The sequence below is a fragment of the Silene latifolia genome, chromosome X (assembly GCF_048544455.1).
Source record: "Silene latifolia isolate original U9 population chromosome X, ASM4854445v1, whole genome shotgun sequence".
NCBI classification, from domain to species: domain Eukaryota; kingdom Viridiplantae; phylum Streptophyta; class Magnoliopsida; order Caryophyllales; family Caryophyllaceae; genus Silene; species Silene latifolia.
The window spans coordinates 281,920,522-281,939,873 of record NC_133537.1 but is presented as its reverse complement, the minus strand read 5'-3'; the positions used below and the strand labels follow the sequence as shown (position 1 = coordinate 281,939,873).

Below are 19,352 nucleotides of genomic sequence, written 5' to 3'. Positions count from 1 at the left end.
TTCATCAAAAAATAAAATAAAATAAACCTTTACATTTGGTTATATTCTTTGTACTAAAAAAGAAAAAAAAAACATTTTGACGGTTATATATTTATAGCATTACTTTGTAACAGATAAAGTCATAAAGTGTGATACTCATGATGTGAGTTCATACTCTATGAGCATCATATCCGCCATTATCAAACCCTTCACAACAACCACCAAAAGAAAATCACAAATTATAGCATAAGACGGTCTCACACCATGAGACGATCCACTTTTGTAGAAAAAGTTGTTCATTTTTGCTAATAAATGTGTTAACTTTTTATATAATGGAACCGTCTAACAACGTGAGGCGGTAATAACTACTAAAAGAAAACTTATAATAGCAAGTATTCTCTAGTTCGGAAAACAATGCATAATTTTGTGGAATAACCGGTGACCAATAAATTGTCCTCTTTGTTTTCCTTGTGTAATAGTTGGAACACAAAAGCACATCCTAATCACACTTGTATTTATTAGCCCATTCACATGGTTGTACAATTATAATTAAAAGAGTAACCTTATTAAGTTGACTCCATTATATACTTTACCTAATACTAAACCAACTCCATTTTGTACTTAAAAACCAACCAAACACTTGTTTACACTTAACCTCATCATGGAGCTTAAATCCACCATTAATGATACTTGGAAACTCTCCATGTTAGGAAGCTTAATTGGTTGCTTAATCATCCTCCTTTTTCTTGATCAAACCAACCAAAATGCAAGTTTTTCACTTGTTAGAAGCATGACTACATCACTAGGATTAGCACCATTAGGAGGCCAATTAGAGCCACCTTCTACCATTAATCCTAATAGTATTACCCTTAATCACACAAACTCGCCTTCTCATTCCGCGTTTGTGAACCTAATGCCTTCTAACGACACCGTTAATGTCGTAGAGAAACCAAATATCACCCTGGATCACACAAATAACATACCTTCTCAACCCGCATTAGTGAACATAATGGCTCCTAACGATACCATTAATGTCGTAGAGAAACCAAATATCACCCTTGATCACACAGATAACATACCTTCTCAACCCGCATTAGTCAACCAAATGCCTTCTAACGACACCATTACTGTCGTAGAGAAACCGAATATCACCCTTGATCACACATATAACATACCTTCTCAACCCGCATTAGTGGACCTAATGCCTTCTAACAACACCCTTAATGTCATAGGGAAACCGAATATCACCCTTGATCACACAAATAACATACCTTCTCAACCCGAATTAGTGAACCTAATGCCTTCTAACTACACGATTAACGTAATAGAGAAACTGAATGTCACCCTTGATGATCATGTAGAAACTCCGTATTCAAATAGCTCAAAAATAAACACTACACTAGGTCATCAAGTAGAGAGAGTTGATATCAAGACTGAAAAGGAGTGCAATATCTTTGAAGGGAAATGGGTGTACAAGACGGAACAAGTACGTTTATATGATACGAATACATGTCCATTCCTTGAGGAGAAGATGAGCTGCCAAAAAAATGGAAGGCCTGATTTTGAGTATGAGAAATGGAGATGGGAACCTACTAATTGTGACATACCCTTGTAAGTACTCCTTACAAAATTATGAAAATCATATCATCAAATTGCAATCAGAGTTGAATGTTGAATTAACAATGACGACGGAATGTTATAAAAATCATTTTTGCTTTGTAGATTTAATGGAACATATATGTTAGAAAGACTAAGAAACAAGAGGGTGATCATAGTCGGAGACTCACTAAACCGAAACATGTGGGAATCTCTCGCTTGTCTTCTCTACACCACCATTCCATCATCTAGAGCTTACGTTCAAGCTGCAAGCTCGACGTACAAGGTGTTCAAAGCAATGGTAAGCATAATTCTCAAAGAGGTCAATTACCAATTATCCATTTTTTTTATTTTTGACTCAAGTCTCGAGATTTGTAATAAAACCATTTTCAATGTCGGGCACTCATCAAACCCATTTTTCCAAAAAAAAAAAAAAAAAAAGAAAAAAAAAAGTCAACTTCCCGGCGTTGACAACCTGACAGTACATGTTACAGTTCTTTCTTAAGACGGAGACTATGGACGGAGAGTAACTAATTGTAAAGGGTAACCTTTTGCTTTTGTTAAGAATAATGTTGTAATGAAGTCGTTGTATATTATATTGTCGATATTTTCATGACAGGACTATAATTGTGTAATTGAGTTCCATTGGAGCCCTTTCTTAATAGAGCTAAACGAACACCATCGAAGTGGCAAGAAAGTACTCGCGGTCGACCAGCTTTCATCATCGTTCAAGCAATGGCAAGGGGCTGATGTTATGGTGTTCAATTCAGGGCATTGGTGGACTCACATGGGCAAGCTCAGATCGTAAGTAGTAATCCTTCTTGACTTTTCTGTTTGTATAATAACAATGGAATATTTTAACTTTGTTGAGACGGAGGGAGTAATAATTATAATTATAATTATAATTATAATTATAATAATTGTCTTAAATCTTACAATTTTGTAGGTGGGATATGTTCCAATACGAGGGAAAGCTCATGGAAGAGATGCCAATTGAACTAGCATACGAACGAGGCATGAAAACATGGGCAAAATGGGTCGAAAATAACGTAGACCCTAAGAAAACAACAGTATTTTTTCGAAGCATTTCCCCCGAGCATTATAGGGAGCAATGGTGCTACAATATAACACAGCCTATCATGGATGAGTCCTATGAATCTCGCTATCCCAAGTCGTTGATCGACATTATAAAGGGAGTCATCAAAGGGATTAGCAAGTTACATGTCAAGTACTTGAACATTACCAAGTTGTCTTCATACCGAAAAGATGCACATCCATCAGTGTATAGAAGATTGGATTGGAAAATTTACACAACAAAATATATGACGGATATTCCGTCATATGCAGATTGTAGTCACTGGTGTCTTCCAGGATTGCCGGATACATGGAACACATTGTTGTACACTTCTCTTTTCTATAATTCTTCAACAAATATGTCTTCTTTATAGAGGAAAAAATTTTTTTGGTTTTTTTTTTTAGAAATTTTAACTGTCAAGAATTGTACATTGTCAATAGTATTCAGGAGTGTAGTTTGTGATATAAAACTGAGGAGTCTATGCTAGAATCTAGATATACTCCAAGAGGGGGTTGAATTGAGTATAGATTTTTACATTTATGTCAATATAATTGGGGTAAGCATTGAATATCATTAAAATATTTATTTTAAATATGTTTTAGTTTTTTTAAAAACTAATTTTTTTTTTATTTTAAGAAATCGTAAAAAGAAAAAAAGTTTGGAATCTATATTGTTTACCCGTATTCTTACCTTAACCCGACCCGTTCGATTAGTTTGACTCGTCTAATTTTAAAGATGAAAATATCCAACTGGGATCCATTCCAGTGGCGTCTGAACAAGGATGAAGATGAATGAATTTTTTTCCAATGGACTAGGGTGAGATTAATGGTATATAAAACTAAACGAATATGAAAATGACTTCACCTCCATTTATGTTCTGCCAATTGCCATCCCTAGTCGTGACACTACTACTGTCATGGAGCTGCTTCAGCGCAATCGCAATCGCATTTCAGAATCCTAGTCCACATATGAAACGCTCCCCCCTTGATGTCATAATCACTTGTATGGAAAATAAAAACTGTGAAATTCCTCCATCCAATTCAGAAAAACTTCATGTACAACAGAATTTGGAGAAAATCCAGTTTATATAGACAAACAACATTTAACACAAAGATGTATCAGCAAGCTGCTTGAAAATCCCCAAAGTCGTCATCAGTTACTTCCTCGTAGCTCTGACTTTCTTTTGCACTTGAATTGGGTACAGGTTGCGCTTTCTGGGTTTCCTCTGTGTCTTCGACAACCCTCTTTTCAGGACTGAAATTTGGTGATGTGGGAGTCCGTGGAGAAGTAGGCGAAAGCGCTGGTGGTGGAGGAGGGGGCGGTTTGATGGAGAGCAACGGCTCATTGGGTTTACTTTTCTCAGTTAATGAAATACTACTCACTCCTTGCTCAATGGATTTCGTCTTTACATTGCCACCGGGTTTCTGTCAAATGTAGCAGAAATTCTAGTGCTGAAACTCAACCACATATTTAAATTTTAAAATACCAACTACTCTCCTATTTCTCAACTACTCCGTATATGATATGAGAGAGTCCATGGTTTTAAATCTCGGCCGAGACGTCTCGTATCGCCCGAGATGTATCGGTATCGGAGGCCGCCGATACGAGATATCTCGAGATGTATCGGGCAAATTGAAAACAAGAAAGTATCAGCCAAGACGACCGATTTATAACATGTATCGGCCAACTCGGCCCGATACAGCCCACGATGAACCCGATATGAACGAGTTATAACTTGTACCGGCCAAGTTTTTTAATGAAAAGCTCTTAGAAACTGTAAAGCATTGTTCAAATTAATTATCCTAAGTAGAATTAATCTTAACATTATATGAAATAGTCAATAGATGATGAAATATCTACAAAAGCTTGTAAAATAAATATCACCGCAATAACAACGATTCAGAGCGCGACGGCCGAGTCAGGGACGATTCCGCGACTCCGATACCGCTATTTAAAACCCTGTATGAGACTGACCCAAAAAGAGAGTAGTGCGACATGCTAAAATCAATAAAACATGCAAACCAACTTACCAAGTAACCAACTATAGTCGTGCGACATAAATTTTGTTTTGACCACCTCATATATATAAATGTGTTATTATGATACGCATATTTATATCGGGAAATATTCAACATAAATATGTTCGCCATCATCATAAACTATCAAATTGTCAAGTTCAAGGTTACCGTCAATGGACTTTTTGGGTTGGGCTATTGTTGAAGGGGTTTGAAAATATAAAAAAAACAAGATTGAAAAATAGACTCACATTTTTCAGCTGAAGAACGAGTGTCTCCCCGTCTTTTAAACTGTAGTCAACTGCTGAAGAATTCTGAAATTGCTGCTCCATTTCTTCAGCTGTTTTTTTCTTGTCGAGATACCTAAATAAGTAAAATTCAGAAGTTTGAGGGACGGTTTGTAACCACTTGAGTAAAACAAACACGATCCTGGTAGAATGATTGAGAAAAATAATCTAGGAGAAAAAACAAATTGTAGAGTAGGTAGGAGGTACTTCATGTGGTCATGTAGAGCAGCTTGGAAGTCATATGCCTCAGTTCTCTCCCGGAATCCAATCCCAATGAAAGCATGTCGAAGGCGTCCACCTGGATATATTGCAAATTGGAATTCACTAAATTCAAATAGCAAATCAATACAAGACTTAAATAATGGTCCCTTTGTGCACAATTATGCATTCCAACTCCCACAGACCCACATAGAATTTTGGACTATGCTACCCAACTGAAAGTATCTACGTAGGTATGTACGACTATTTTTGTGAAAAAAATTCATGTTTTTGGTCTAAAATGAAGTCGCATGTTGAGACGGTGTCAAAGTGGTGCCGTAATGCCGTAACAGAAGGACTGTCGTGTTCACAAGCAACCAAAGTACAATATGGAAGCAACATATATTCTAGATTCAATGTCTGCAACCAAAGTACAGCCTCATACACAACATGGACTTTCAAAATTGCTCCAAACCATTACAATAATGTTTTCCTCTAATGTGATAATGAGTTAGCTTCCACGTGCAGAAAAAAAGTAAATCTACATATTCAATTGAAAACAAAGATGACAAATCATTCACCTATGTTCTCTTCGATCCGGAGCACAAAGTATCTGCAAAATGAACAGTAATTTAGATGCTACACAACCTCTTACTCTCAAAGTACAGCAGTGAGTCCTGTATGGATAGTCTCCCAGGTAAACCCCAGCCCAAATACTAAGTATCACTCAATAAGAGTGTTCTATACTTATATAAGTTTTTGTGTTAGCACAGACAAATCAGATTATCGCTGATCAAATACATCCAATCTGAGGTGCAAGAGTCTGTTTTTAAAAAAATTTCAGAGAACAGACCTGCTGCTATCAATTACAGGTTCCACAGGATGCGGGTCCCCTTTTCTCAAAAAAGCGCGAGCGTATAATTCGCCTGAACCAATTCATTAAGAGACCCAAATATAAGACCAAACACAGTTCGCTAACTCTAAGGCCATGAACAGATACATTACTAGTTTATTTGAAAGCATGCACAACTTACCTGTTGATTTGTCCTCCAGTTTGATAATGCACTCCTCTCCCTTGCTGACAACTTTCAAGACTCCTTCCCATGCCCATTTATTTACATCCCATTCATCAGCCCTACAATTAATTTATCAAGCCTAACAACGTTAGCCATTAGATTGACAAGACCACCAATAGCATACACAGCGTGTCGTCGCAAAACACGAGCAGTGAATTTACATTCTGGCAGGGTAGTAAATGTTGGCATGTTCCTGATTGGATCCTTATTCATAGAGCAAGTTTAACGTTAAACAAATTCATCAGAAAAACAAAGGAAATAAATAAAAATAGTGTCATCTGAGGGAAAAGGAGGAGGGGGTCGTCCCATGCCCATTATCAGACTTTGCAACTATTTTCCGAATACGAAAACAAGTACACACAAAACCATTTGCAAATGGTGTGTGTACATGTTAAAAAAAGACGCTGAAAGAGAGAATATCGACTACTAACATGGAAAACTTACTCAGATTTCATATTTCGGAACGTGATACACTACTAATACTTTTGGACTGTTACAAATAGTTTATTAAATTACACCGCATCACCTGCAGCCGGTTACAACCTTTACATCTTGATACCACAACAATGAGATTGTTATTGCGACCGGAAGCGATACTGCATTTTTCCTTATTGTTTTAGCTATCATTATGCTAGCTGGATCAATTTTCTATTTTATTCTACCTATGTTATTCCGACTCTGCTTGTTCCTTCGCGTACCCATGTCTGACACTCTATACTTGGACATTAGTATGACACACTTGGACTCCTCGTTTTAAGTTAAATATGCAGATTTTCCATACAAGTAGCCTAATCGATACTTGGTCACACACCCGTGTTGGATACTTCTCAACGAATATGAATAACATAGCATTCCAGAAACCAGCTCATTCATATACACGAGGACAGCTGATGAAATGAAGGTCATAGAATTTTGGTAAGGATTATTAACTCACTTATGTAATGTCAATTCGTAATCTAAAAACACTCGTTGAGAACTTTAGAATTTCAAATCCCATTTTCAATATAGCTTGTTAGGTATGTAAATAACTGATCCAGTAATACAAATTGATGTTTTACAAGAAACATTTGATGCATTCATTCAATCAGTTTTTCCACCGACACTGTCACAGTAAGTAGTGTCTTGCCAGCCTGATGTTTGATTAGCAAAAGAAATAAGACGCCAGACCATAATTCATTAAAAAAAAAAAAAAAAAAAAAAAACCTCCTTTGACTCTTTTAGTGTGTGAATTAACAGCTACATATCCATTATAAATGGATATTGAATTACTAATAGCGACAAAAAGTCAATATTCTTCGGCATTGTAATTTTCAGAATAATGCAAGATAACTCAGTTAACTGACTGCGTTTCTTCTATTGAACTAATCGTCACTCAACATTCATCAGAATTCCAACAAGAATTTCTGAAACTGTCTAGTATGACTACCTCCACCCTGCCAGGGGAGCCTTCAAAAGATTGGTGATATTCACGTTGATGTAAATTGAGGCAACCATTCTGAATCTTCTGTCCACCTTATTCCGACTTTAGTTCCTCGTTTTGGAAATTCAGTTATTCATGCATGCATACTAATCCTTGCTTTCATGAAAGAGAAAAGTAGGAAGTGGCATAAAGAGAAGGCTTTGTAGGATAGAAAAGGAGGATCACAGCACAGTGTGAAGAAAAAACAAGACACAGGAGAAATAACAAATCAAATGCATCATTCTTAAAATATGATGCACACATCGAGAAATTAATGACTGCACAGTTTCATGGTAGTACACTAGTCCACGACATAAGGATAAATGTTAGTAGAAATATGCTGCTTCTGCTTCCAAGTGTGTTAACGAGTTTTTTGGAGCTTTTTCACCCTTGTTTTTGGCTTTTCAAAACTAGGATGTTGTACAAAGTTCCTAATATTGGTGCAAAAAGAAGCTTTAAAACCCAGGTCAAATAATGACTTAAGTGTCCCGAGCTCCGGTGATGGAAGACTAGAAGAGTATAAAGTTGTCAATTTCTTGTATACCATGAGTCCCATGTGCTTATTTTCTCCAAGTATAAATCAACAATAGCCTGCCTACAGCCACCAGGCATGAGATACCTAACTACAGATTAAACCACAATGCTTTTCATTTTCAATACTCACTGAGTCATCGTAGTTCCTTATCTACGACAAATTTAGAATTCTATATCACCTCAAAACCAATGTCATTCTAATATGTGCTTTAAATATTCCCTCCAATTCTGAATGATGTTCCACATTAACTTAGGACCAAAAATTATGAAGTAGAATAATTTGGAGGAAAATGAAAATAAGAGAAAAAATGTGGCATCACAAGTCATAAGAACCACAAATGATAGACAAATAAGAAATGCGGAACATATTTGTAAATTTGTCATTGTAGGAAACATAGAACATCATTTAGAAGTGGGGGGAGTATTAGCCAAGTCCTACATTACGTCGACACTTCACTTTTTGCCCATCCCAATGTCCAAACAACACTTAAGGATAGGTTATTGAACAATGCCCAATATTTCTCAATTCAACAGTTTCCCTAGCACTGATTAAATGGAATCCTTACATAACAAAAGTGAAGGATGAGATGGTTACTGAAGCATTTAACATGACATTTGACGTTTTTAAGCTTTGATACTTAAATATCTCTTAATTCCACTATTGAAAAGAACACACCCTTCAGACTTTTATTTAAATTCCTTTTTAAAGGACATGTCCCCATACTCGTGTCCTTCACTTTGGACCGAATCCAGAGGAACAGACACTTGGTGATGTACTCATAAATGACACTCATACTCAAGAGTCAAGTGCGAGTGACTTAGGTCATGCCCATGTACGCATAAGTTGACATGATTTATAGGACTATAGGAGACAAAGCAAAGCTCCACACAACAAGGTTGAGTTTGACATCATGGTCGCCTTGACTGTCACTTCCAGAGTCAAGTCACAAGAACTAATAGATTAAGTGTGAACGAAGAGAAAGATAGTATTGACGTATCAATGAAAAGAGTAACACATTGTGTCAACTCATCATGCATCGATTACATCATACACTCGACCTATATTGAAGCTTGTAAACAACATTATCTTGGTTTAACATGATCTAATAATGTCAGAATTATCTGACACACTTGGTACTGTTTTTTTCTCCTTGCCTTTCTTAATCCAGAATTTCAATGCAAATCAAACTCGGTAAACATTATAGGTCGTCACTTATCCTAAAACATGGACAATTACGCTTGTAGAAGAAGATTCAGAACAGAAAGCATGGCAGTATAAAGTTATGAGATATCTACTGTAAGAGAATATGGGTAACATACCTGTATGAAGCAGCGGTTTTCCTTGGAGGTATCTGCAGAACAAATTGCCAGTGCAAATAAATTAAAGCAAAAATAAAACATAAAAAAATCCAAAGAGAGCTAGTGTCTATTAGTTGTTCTATAATAGGTAAGATATCTCCCACATAGTTCACTAACCAATTATGCCTCTAATATCTCAATCAACCAAATTAAACAAAACCTCAAAACTCCAAAATTCAAGCCAGAAAATAAATAGAATGGGTTTGTCATAAGATTCAAACATAATGAAATCCCAAACTCAGGCAAACCATGCTCAACCTACAGTAAGAGTAAGTCACATGTGAAGTTTTACAACACCTTCTTGTAAAACTATTTCACAATTTGATGTAATGGTCACTAAAAATAAATTTCAAAAGAAAAAAAAAAGGTAACAAATTACTGTGTTATAAGGATCATTATTGAGGGTAAAAGTTAAAACTAGTAAATAGATTTTTAAAAAAGGTTGCAAATTAATAAGATCGCTGTTGATTACGAAGTACTCCGTATAACAGAAAAAAAAAGCGACTTCCTTTTCTAGTTAATGCAAGCTATTGTAAGGCGGTTTTACATAAGAATTTGCGAGTGACAAAGCATCAAGATTTTGAATCAATCTAAATAACTATCCCAAAGGACCTCACATGCAAAATTATAGTTCGTCCAGCTAATGTTTTGGCAGAAGTAGAGCATTCAACCACAGAAGTCTGAAATAACATGGATGATAACACGGAATCGGAACTCAAAGTTATAGAAAACCCAAGTGATCAACAATCTTGTATCATAGACAATCTTGCATTAACACAATCTTGGATACTAATAATCTAACAATCATAAACAATCATACTGATAAAAACTCAAGGTTTTATGATGTTTATACAGCAAACATCAGTTAAAGACTAATTTCATCACAGTATTATTAATAATTTCACTAATCTGTTGTAAATGACCCTATTATAAGATAATCACTATCAATCACAGAAGATGCCAAAACTGATCACAACACTACAAATTTCTAATAGAAATTAACATATCATCCCAATAATAATGGTTTATCACATCAATCAGTTCAAAACTGAAAAGGGTCGAAATACAGCATCCAAGATTACAACTTAAGGAAATAATTTGCTAAAATTTCAGCTAAAAAATCACAATATAAATTGGGTTTTGATGATCATCAAAATCCAAAAAAGAAATGGAAGTAGTGAATTAGAAAAGGGAAATTACAATGTAAACATAGCATTCAGGAACTTGAAAGAGGATAAGCTCAATAGGGTCGGTGTCTTCAATGTCATCTGTTGATTGTTGTTTATCACCATCTCCATTTCCATTTCCATTTCCAGTAGATGTGTTTTCTGCCTTCATTTTTAATTCTGTTTACACGGATTAAGGAGAAAGGAAAAGGAATTGAGATCAGGAAGAATAGTCAGTCTGTCAAGTGGGTTTATGAGTTTTTCGTGGGGGATGGTGTGATTGTTGAGAATTGAGAATCCACAAGGTGGTTACGGATGAAACAACCACCCCTTTCAATTCCATTTTTTGGGCCAAATACTTTCATAGGATATTCTCTCGTGTACCCCTCAACTTTTTCATTTTCTATGATATACCCTTCTTTTCATGCAAAAAAACTTTGACCGTCAATAACACTTGGCTACAAGTTTAGAATACGATAAACTTTTTTTCCAAATTGGCTGTCTTTAAGAGGTCTTCCGTTTGAAAAAAAATTCACCGACGTCTCAACTTGTAGTCGGGAATTATGGTCGGTCAAAGTTTATTCGTTAAAAAATGTTTGACCAACCATAACTACCGGCTACGAGTTCAAAAAGCGGTGAATTTTTTTTTATCAAATTGAAGGCCTTGACGAGATAATTGGTTTGAAAAAAAAAAATTACCGATTTCTGAACTCGTAACAGAGAATTATTGTCGGTCAAAGTTATTTTTGCAAAAAACGAGGATACACCATAGAAAACAAAAAAGTTCGGGGGTACACGAGAGAATATCCCTACTTTCTTACATAAGAATTGGTGTTTTTGGCCGTAGTATAGCGGTTAAAATTTGGGTGAGTTTAGAGGAAACTTAATGAATTAAATTAATTAGAATTATCAAAAAATAGCTGTGGATTCCTTTGTTACCAAAAAATAATTAATGAATTAAATTAATTAGAATTATCATATTATAATATGGTATAATTTGAATCCAATACATTTTTAAATGGGTCATCTCTCACTATTTATTGAGAGACGGTCTCTCCTAAGTTTTTGTGAATAAAGAATTGGTATTTTTTGGAATAACTTTTTTTACTATTTTTTTTACATAACAATCTGGTCTAATAAAAAAAAGGTAAAAGCTAATTTAACGCAAAAGGCTCGATCTGCACACCTCGTAATTTAATCTTGCAATATTTAAAATTAGCCGAAGTGAACAGCTTGGGAAAAAAAGACTATATCTCTAAAGGTAACACAAGTGACTTAAATCGATCATCTTTTCGAGAGCTACAAATTTTTTTTCAAGTCGTAACTCTCGGAAAGATGATCAATTTAAAAAAAAAAAAATTATCGCTTTTCGGATCAAAAAATTAGATTATTTTGAACAAAATATCATACCTCAGAAACACCGCATGCATTTTCCGTAGATTTAATCTCAATGTTGCCATTGAGTAAAGTTCCTTAAAGGTTTCAAAGCGTCTTGTTTGTGACGGGCTAATCCCGTCACAAGTTGAAGACCTCTCACAAAAAAGGAGAGGGGACAAGGTGGGGCACCCCCCATGTGCTTCCCCACTCACCTCTCATGGGTATTTTGTGAGAGGAAATGGTATCCGTCACAAGCTTATGACGGATATCGCCGTCTGAGATTTTGTGTAAAGGTTTAGACTCTAGAGAAACATGGGGATTAGGCCAAAATTGACCATTGACTTATTGAGTATTTTGCTTGATTTGTAAGAAATGATAGCTCACTAGTCTCTCATTTGGTGGGTCAACCATCCTTTTCCAGTGGGCTGTGAACTTCCTAGTTCAAGTCTTCAGATGATTACGAAGGGTACGGGTTTTGACTTATGAGTAGACCTTGTAACTTTGCAAGTAAAAAAGGATATTCATGAATCGTAACAAACTATTTTAACCATAGTATATAATATGAAATTTTATTATCGTCTACCAAATTTCCATGGCGATCAGTGACGTCTAAATTAGTGTATTTTAGTTTTCTAGATTAGCGTAATTCTGTTCACTTTCTCTAACATCTAGGGTTTGAATCTTGTAGGCTACAATTTACTTTTTTTTTTTTTTTTTTTTTGTCCATAGCTTACATAGCCGTTTAAGTGATATACATATATGCATTGTACGTAAATACTCTTTTCAAGAGATATACACCTATTATTCATTTTACAAATACTTTTATAAAGTGGTCTTATCCACATTTTCGTAAAACGGTTTCTTTTTATAGTTACTTTTTAGCCAGTAATATACTTATGATTGGATTTGTTTTACAATTTACTATGACCCTGTTTGGTATTCAGCAGATTATAATTAGCAGAAGCAGATTAGTCAAGCAGATTACAAATGGCAGATTTGATTGGCATGTTTGACTAGTATATTACAATTAGCAGATTTTGTACAAGATTTTTTCTTTGGGACTTGTTAAATCCCGCGCACCAATTTACTCAATCCCGCGCATTTTTCCCCTTTATTCCAGCTATACCTCTCTCATTTCTCGCCCCCACTAAGAGAGAAACAAGAGAGAATTAAAAACCCCCTAAAAATGAGAAATGCGCCTCCCAATCACAACCCCCTCTCCCCGCACCGGCACTCTCCCCCACCACCATGCAAGCGTCGCAGACCACCCCTCGACCCCCCCCCCATCACTGCGCCGATGCCGCCACAACCCCTCCTTGAACTCGACGTCTGATAAGTGATAACCCCTCGACGCCGCCACAACCCCTCCTTGAACTCGCCGCCACAACCCTTATCTGCAGTCGACGCCACACAGCCGCAATAATGGTTTGATTGTCGGGAATGCGGTAATTTACTAATCCGCAGCCGCAATAATGATTTGATTGCTGTAAGCCTGTAATCGATAGACTGCAAGTTGCTAGCAAATTGATTGGAATTTGCATGATTTACCTCTTATAATTGGTTGAATTATGACACTGATTGTGATTATTGATTTAATCAATGCTACTTTGTAAATTTTCATGCGAGATTAATGTGAAGGGGGAAGGAGATTTAGCATTTTGTGTTGAATTGAATCGTTCGATGACAAGTTTTGGGAAGGGATGGTTCGACGACGCGAGGGTTGGTTATCGGGGCTGGCGTGGAGTGGTCGTGGAGGATGACGCAGGGTGGTCGTCGGTGATGTTGGTTGGGTGGCCAGGGATGATGAGGAGGATGGGTACAAAATATTTTTTTTTAAATGAAGGGTAGTATTGGAAAAAAGTGGTAAAGTGCGCGGGATATAGTAATATTGTGCGCGAGATTTAGCAAATACGTTTTCTTTTTGAGTTGTGTGTTCTTTGATTTCATTTTAGGGACTTCTATTTCTCTCCAATTTCCATACAATTTCTAGAGTACTGGTGTGAATCCCCCGCAAAAGCATGGTTTTTTAGATAAAGATGTTATAGAATCTAACAATTAAACTAATAGTATTTTCATATCCACCCTTTATATAAAAGTGGGTAAGACTTGGCAATATTCCTAATGAGTGCAGTGAACAGTTGAGATTTTCTTGCTTTGGTCGGTTTTTCTTGTTTTTTTGCGGGTTGGTTGGAATGTCTTCTGGCGAACTAATTCGGCCCAATTGAAGATTGGTGCGGATTGATTCGGCCCAATATGTATTCATCAGTCCAATACTCAACTTATACGGAGTAGCTCCTTTTGGGCCTTTTCCCTCATAACTTCCGTTAAAGCTTACGGGTAGGGGTGTTAATGAGACGAGACAGCTCGCGAGCTACTCGAGATCGGCTCGGTCAAAGCTTGGCTCGTGCGAGCTCGGCTCGGTCAAAGCTTGGCTCGTGCGAGCTCGGCTTGAGAACTTAACGAGTTAAGCCGAGCAAAGGTTAGCTCGACTCGAAAAGCTCGCGAGCAGCTCGAACTTGTGTGATTACATAAGATATTGCTCATATTTTATAAAAATATTTTATCATGATTATATTTTTGTATCACACATATCAAATATCTCGAGCTCGAGTTTTGGTTCTTGAGCACAAGCCGAGTAAGGCCAAGCTCGGGCTCGACTCGACCCGTTAACACCCCTACTTACGGGTATTGCATTGTGCTATCTCAGCCACACCTTGTTTTCTTTTTTCATCCTTTCTCCGTGCTCATTCACAACCATTCCTTTCCCCCTTCCTCATCTTTCCTTGTTCCTGTTCCTTCTCCATACCTGCTTCTACCCAAAAGATGAATCAAAGGTGTCGAATCAAAAGGTAATATTGGTTTCCATTAATGTTTGTTAGTATTATCAGCGGTTTATTGTTTGATTATGGATTTTGTTTATCTTAATTCATCTTGATTTTAATCTTGATTTTAATAATCATAATGTTTCTGATCTATTCTAAAGTTCAAGACTTTTAAAGATCTGGTGATTTTACCTGCGAGAAGGTTACTATTTATTGAGTTTTTTTAGTATGTAGTTTTGCAACGGATGATTATGTAGCTTATTTGTGATTAGTTTACGTTTAGGGTTTACTGAGTTTGGTTTTTTGTGTGACTCGTAAAACTCTATCCGGCCTTGGAAGATAAAGAGCCCAACCCGGTGAAACACTGAATTATACAGTAATAGCGAGTGAGACCAATTCAAATCCTTTAGGTATTTACCAATTAGTTATAAGCCAATAGGTTAGCACTTGTAAAGTTGTGAATTTAATTTGAATGGACATTATCTTTCATCTTTTGAGTTGGGGAAAACAATTGTGGTGAGTATTAGCCTCAAGTTGGTCCTTTACAAGTTGGACTATCACTTCATGGTGCTAACCAGTTTATTCTCTTTTCCAAAAATTTGTGCAGCTGTCAGATGCAAAAGATGTGATATACCAAGTTCGACTGTTGATGGTGCACGTCTCTCACTGTTGACCCCAAATTTAAGGGCAAGTAAATTTTCACTTCTTAAATGTACTCGATCTTTAAGTTTATTTTTGGATGTCAATTAGGTTGCTCTTGATTTCTAAAATGATAATTTTTATTTACGGTATAATTGTTTGTGATTTAATATCGGCGCTTCGGTTCTGCGTTTTCCAAACAAGTGCTCCTTATCATTTACTGTTGTATGTTTGTATGAAAGTGTCATGCTGATTATGTTGTGCATTTCCGATACTGCAGGTTTTAGTCAAGAATGTGCCACGTGTTTTAGGACATTCAATATCAGATTCTGTCGATCAGTTTTTCAAGAAGAATCATCTAAATACCTATGTCTGCCAGCAGGTTAGACCTTTGCTTATTGTACAAAGTTAAATGATAGGTTGTTAAGATTCATGAAAGATATAGTACTTGTTCTTTGTGTAATTCGTTTAGTTCCTCCAATGGTAGACGGTTTACAACGCAAATAAATTTGCCAAAGTTGTAAGGAAAAGAGAAAGAGTACAAAATTGGTTGGATTACTACCAACTCAAGCTTGAAAGAAACCCCAACAAGAGGCCAAAAAGCAAGGTAAGGAACATTTTTAGCAAGATCCTAAAGACTCTAAGTTAATAGTCTTAGCATGCTTGCTGCTTTTATATCAGATTTCTGTATCTATCTAAATTGATAACTCAAATGTTGAATGCTTTTGTAGGTATGTGTCATGTGTGATTGGTTGTCCTGTAGAAGGGCCAATTCCTCCTTCGAAAATGGCGTATGTTGCTAAGGAACTTTATGAAATGGGCTGCTTTGAGATATCCCTCGATGATACTACTGGAGTTGGTACGCCAGGTAATAATCCAGCCAATCCTCTAGGCCCCTCTTATTCTCATACTCATCATCAGAAATTTCACAACATCGACATCGTTACCCAATACACGTCTTAAAAAAAATTGTGTTGGACCGAAATGGCCAAATGAATTGGAATACGGCTTAAGATTTTGATGGCTTATGTAGGCTAACAAGAAATCCTGAATCTCAATAAAGAGCTCAAGCTCGTGACATTAGATGGTTACTTTACTTGGACGTTCCCAATGTTTTTTTGGGTGTAAATGGAGCCACAGTGGTAGTTTTTATGCTAACAAGTTTCTAACCCAGGTCATAGTACCAGTGTAGTGTACCATCCCTCGACTTTACCAAGTAAGCTAGCTGACGTGTGCTGCACATGTTCACCTTCTCACATGCTCATTCTAATATCTGAACATGTGTTATCACAGTATGTGAAATGTGTTTTATTCTTTGAAGGTATATCTTCTAATTTCATTCATTTGCTTTATCATTCCTTTAATCTCCATCTTCGTTTACGTTTAGGTTTTACGTTTTGGGGTTCCTTAAGCTACGGTGTTTGGAATAATTCGAAAAGAATGATGACGATCTTCAAAGCCCAGGTCAATTTTCTGTCAATTTTTAACGTTTTGGGTTGATTTAAGTTGAGTTCTGTTTATTTTTGAGTTTTACTTATGATTCACGTAGCAACATGAGAATAGGGAAAAGGAGCTAGAAACAATTTCAACATTGTTGTTTGTTATTGCTGTTTGTAACTTTTACTTTGATCTTCCTCTTTTCTTATACTCATCTTTTACTTTGATCAAATTTTTACACAACGAGCTCTATTCCATAGCAAGTGATCTTGATATGTCGGCTGATGATGACATAAGTCACTAATTTTCACTTCTTAAATGTACTCGATCTTTAAGTTTATTTTTGGATGTCAATTAGGTTGCTCTTAATTTCTAAAATGATAATTTTTATTTACGGTATAATTGTTTGTGATTTAATATCGGCGCTTCGGTTCTGCGTTTTCCAAACAAGTGCTCCTTATCATTTACTGTTGTATGTTTGTATGAAAGTGTTATGCTGATTATGTTGTGCATTTCCGATACTGCAGGTTTTAGTCAAGAATGTGCCACGTGTTTCAGGCCATTCAATATCAGATTCTGTCGATCAGTTTTTCAAGAAGAATCATTTAAATACCTATGTCTGCCAGCAGGTTAGACCTTTGCTTATTGTACAAAGTTAAATGATAGGTTGCTAAGATTCATGAAAGATATAGTAGTTGTTCTTTGTGTAATTCGTTTAGTTCCTCCAATGGTAGACGGTTTACAACGCAAATAAATTTGCCAAAGTTGTGAGGAAAAGGGAAAGAGTACAAAATTAATTGGATTACTACCAACTCAAGCTTGAAAGAAACCCCAACAAGAGGCCAAAAAGCAAGGTAAGGAACATTTTTAGCAAGATCGTAAAGATTCTATGTTAATAGTCTTAGCATGCTTGCTGCTTTTATGTCATATTTCTGCATCTATCTAAATTGATAACTCAAATGTTGAATGCTTTTGTAGGTATGTGTCATGTGTGATTGGTTGTCCTGTAGAAGGGCCAATTCCTCCTTCGAAAGTGGCGTATGTTGCTAAAGAACTTTATGACATGGGCTGCTTTGAGATATCCCTTGGTGATACTACTGGAGTTGGTACGCCAGGTAATAATCCAGCCAATCCTCTAGGCCCCTCTTATTCTCATACTCATCATTAGAAATTTCACAACATCAACATCGTTACCCAATACAGGTCTTAAAAAGATTTGTGTTAGACCTAGATGGCCAAATGGATAGGAATACGGCTTAAGATTTTGATGGCTTATGTAGACCAACATGAAGTCCTGAATCTCAATAAAGAGCTCAAGCTCGTAACATTAGATGGTTACATTACTTGGACGTTCCCAATGTTTTTTTGGGTGTAAATCGAGCCACAGTGGTATTTTTTATGCTAACAAGTTTCTAACCCAGGTCATAATACCGGTGTAGTGTACCATTCCTCGATTTTACCAAGTAAGCTAGCTGACATGTGCTGCTCATGCTCACCTTCTCACATGCTCATTCTAATATCTGAACAAGTGTTATCACAATATGTGAAATGTGTTTTATTCTTTGAAGGTATATCTTCTAATTTCATTCATTTGCTTTATCATTCCTTTAATCTCCATCTTCGTTTACGTTTATGGTTTACGTTTTGGGGTTCGTTAAGCTACGTTGTTTGGAATAATTTGGAGTGAATGATGACGATCTTCAAAGCCCTGGTCAATTTTCTGTCAATTTTTAACGTTTTGGATGATTTAAGTTGAGTTCTGTTTATTTCTGAGTTTTACTTATGATTCACGTAGCAACATGAGAAGAGGGAAAAGGAGCTAGAAACAATTTCAACATTGTTGTTTGTTGTTGCTGTTTGTAACTTATACTTTGATCTTCCTCTTTTCTTATACTCATCTTTTACTTTGGTCGAATTTTTACACAACGAGCCCTATTCCATAGCAAGTGATCTTGATATGTCGGCTGATGATGATGGAAGTCACTAATTTTCACTTCTTAAATGTACTCGAACTTTAAGTTTATTTTTGGACGTCAATTAGGTTGCTCTTGATTTCTAAAATAATAATTTTTATTTACGGTATAATTGTTTGTGATTTAGTATCGGCGCTTCGGTTCTGTGTTTTCCAAACAAGTGCTCCTTATCATTTACTGTTGTATGTTTGTATGAAAGTGTCATGCTGATTATGTTGTGCATTTCCGATACTGCAAGTTTTAGTCAAGAATGTGCCACGTGTTTCAGGACATTCAATGTCAGATTATGTCGATCAGTTTTCAAGAAGAATCATCTAAATACCTATGTCTGCCAGCTAGTTAGACCTTTGCTTATTGTAC

The 19,352-nt window shown here is 36.2% G+C and overlaps 2 protein-coding genes across 2 annotated transcripts; one reads left to right on the top strand and one right to left on the bottom strand.

Moving 5' to 3' along the window:
• The first annotated feature begins 618 nt into the window (after window positions 1-618).
• LOC141621846 (protein trichome birefringence-like 42) lies at window positions 619-3,154 on the top strand. Its single transcript, XM_074438025.1, has 4 exons — window positions 619-1,590; window positions 1,702-1,876; window positions 2,195-2,379; window positions 2,522-3,154. The coding sequence occupies exons 1-4, from the start codon at window positions 641-643 to the stop codon at window positions 3,021-3,023; spliced, it is 1,812 nt and encodes a 603-aa protein (XP_074294126.1). The 5' UTR covers window positions 619-640; the 3' UTR covers window positions 3,024-3,154.
• A 463-nt stretch (window positions 3,155-3,617) lies between these two features.
• On the bottom strand, window positions 3,618-11,076 carry LOC141616812 (uncharacterized protein At1g03900-like). Its single transcript, XM_074433960.1, has 8 exons — window positions 10,779-11,076; window positions 9,540-9,571; window positions 6,185-6,285; window positions 6,004-6,076; window positions 5,732-5,763; window positions 5,160-5,250; window positions 4,917-5,028; window positions 3,618-4,074 (listed from the first exon to the last, which is right to left on the bottom strand). The coding sequence occupies exons 1-8, from the start codon at window positions 10,914-10,916 to the stop codon at window positions 3,769-3,771; spliced, it is 885 nt and encodes a 294-aa protein (XP_074290061.1). The 5' UTR covers window positions 10,917-11,076; the 3' UTR covers window positions 3,618-3,768.
• Window positions 11,077-19,352: the final 8,276 nt, after the last annotated feature.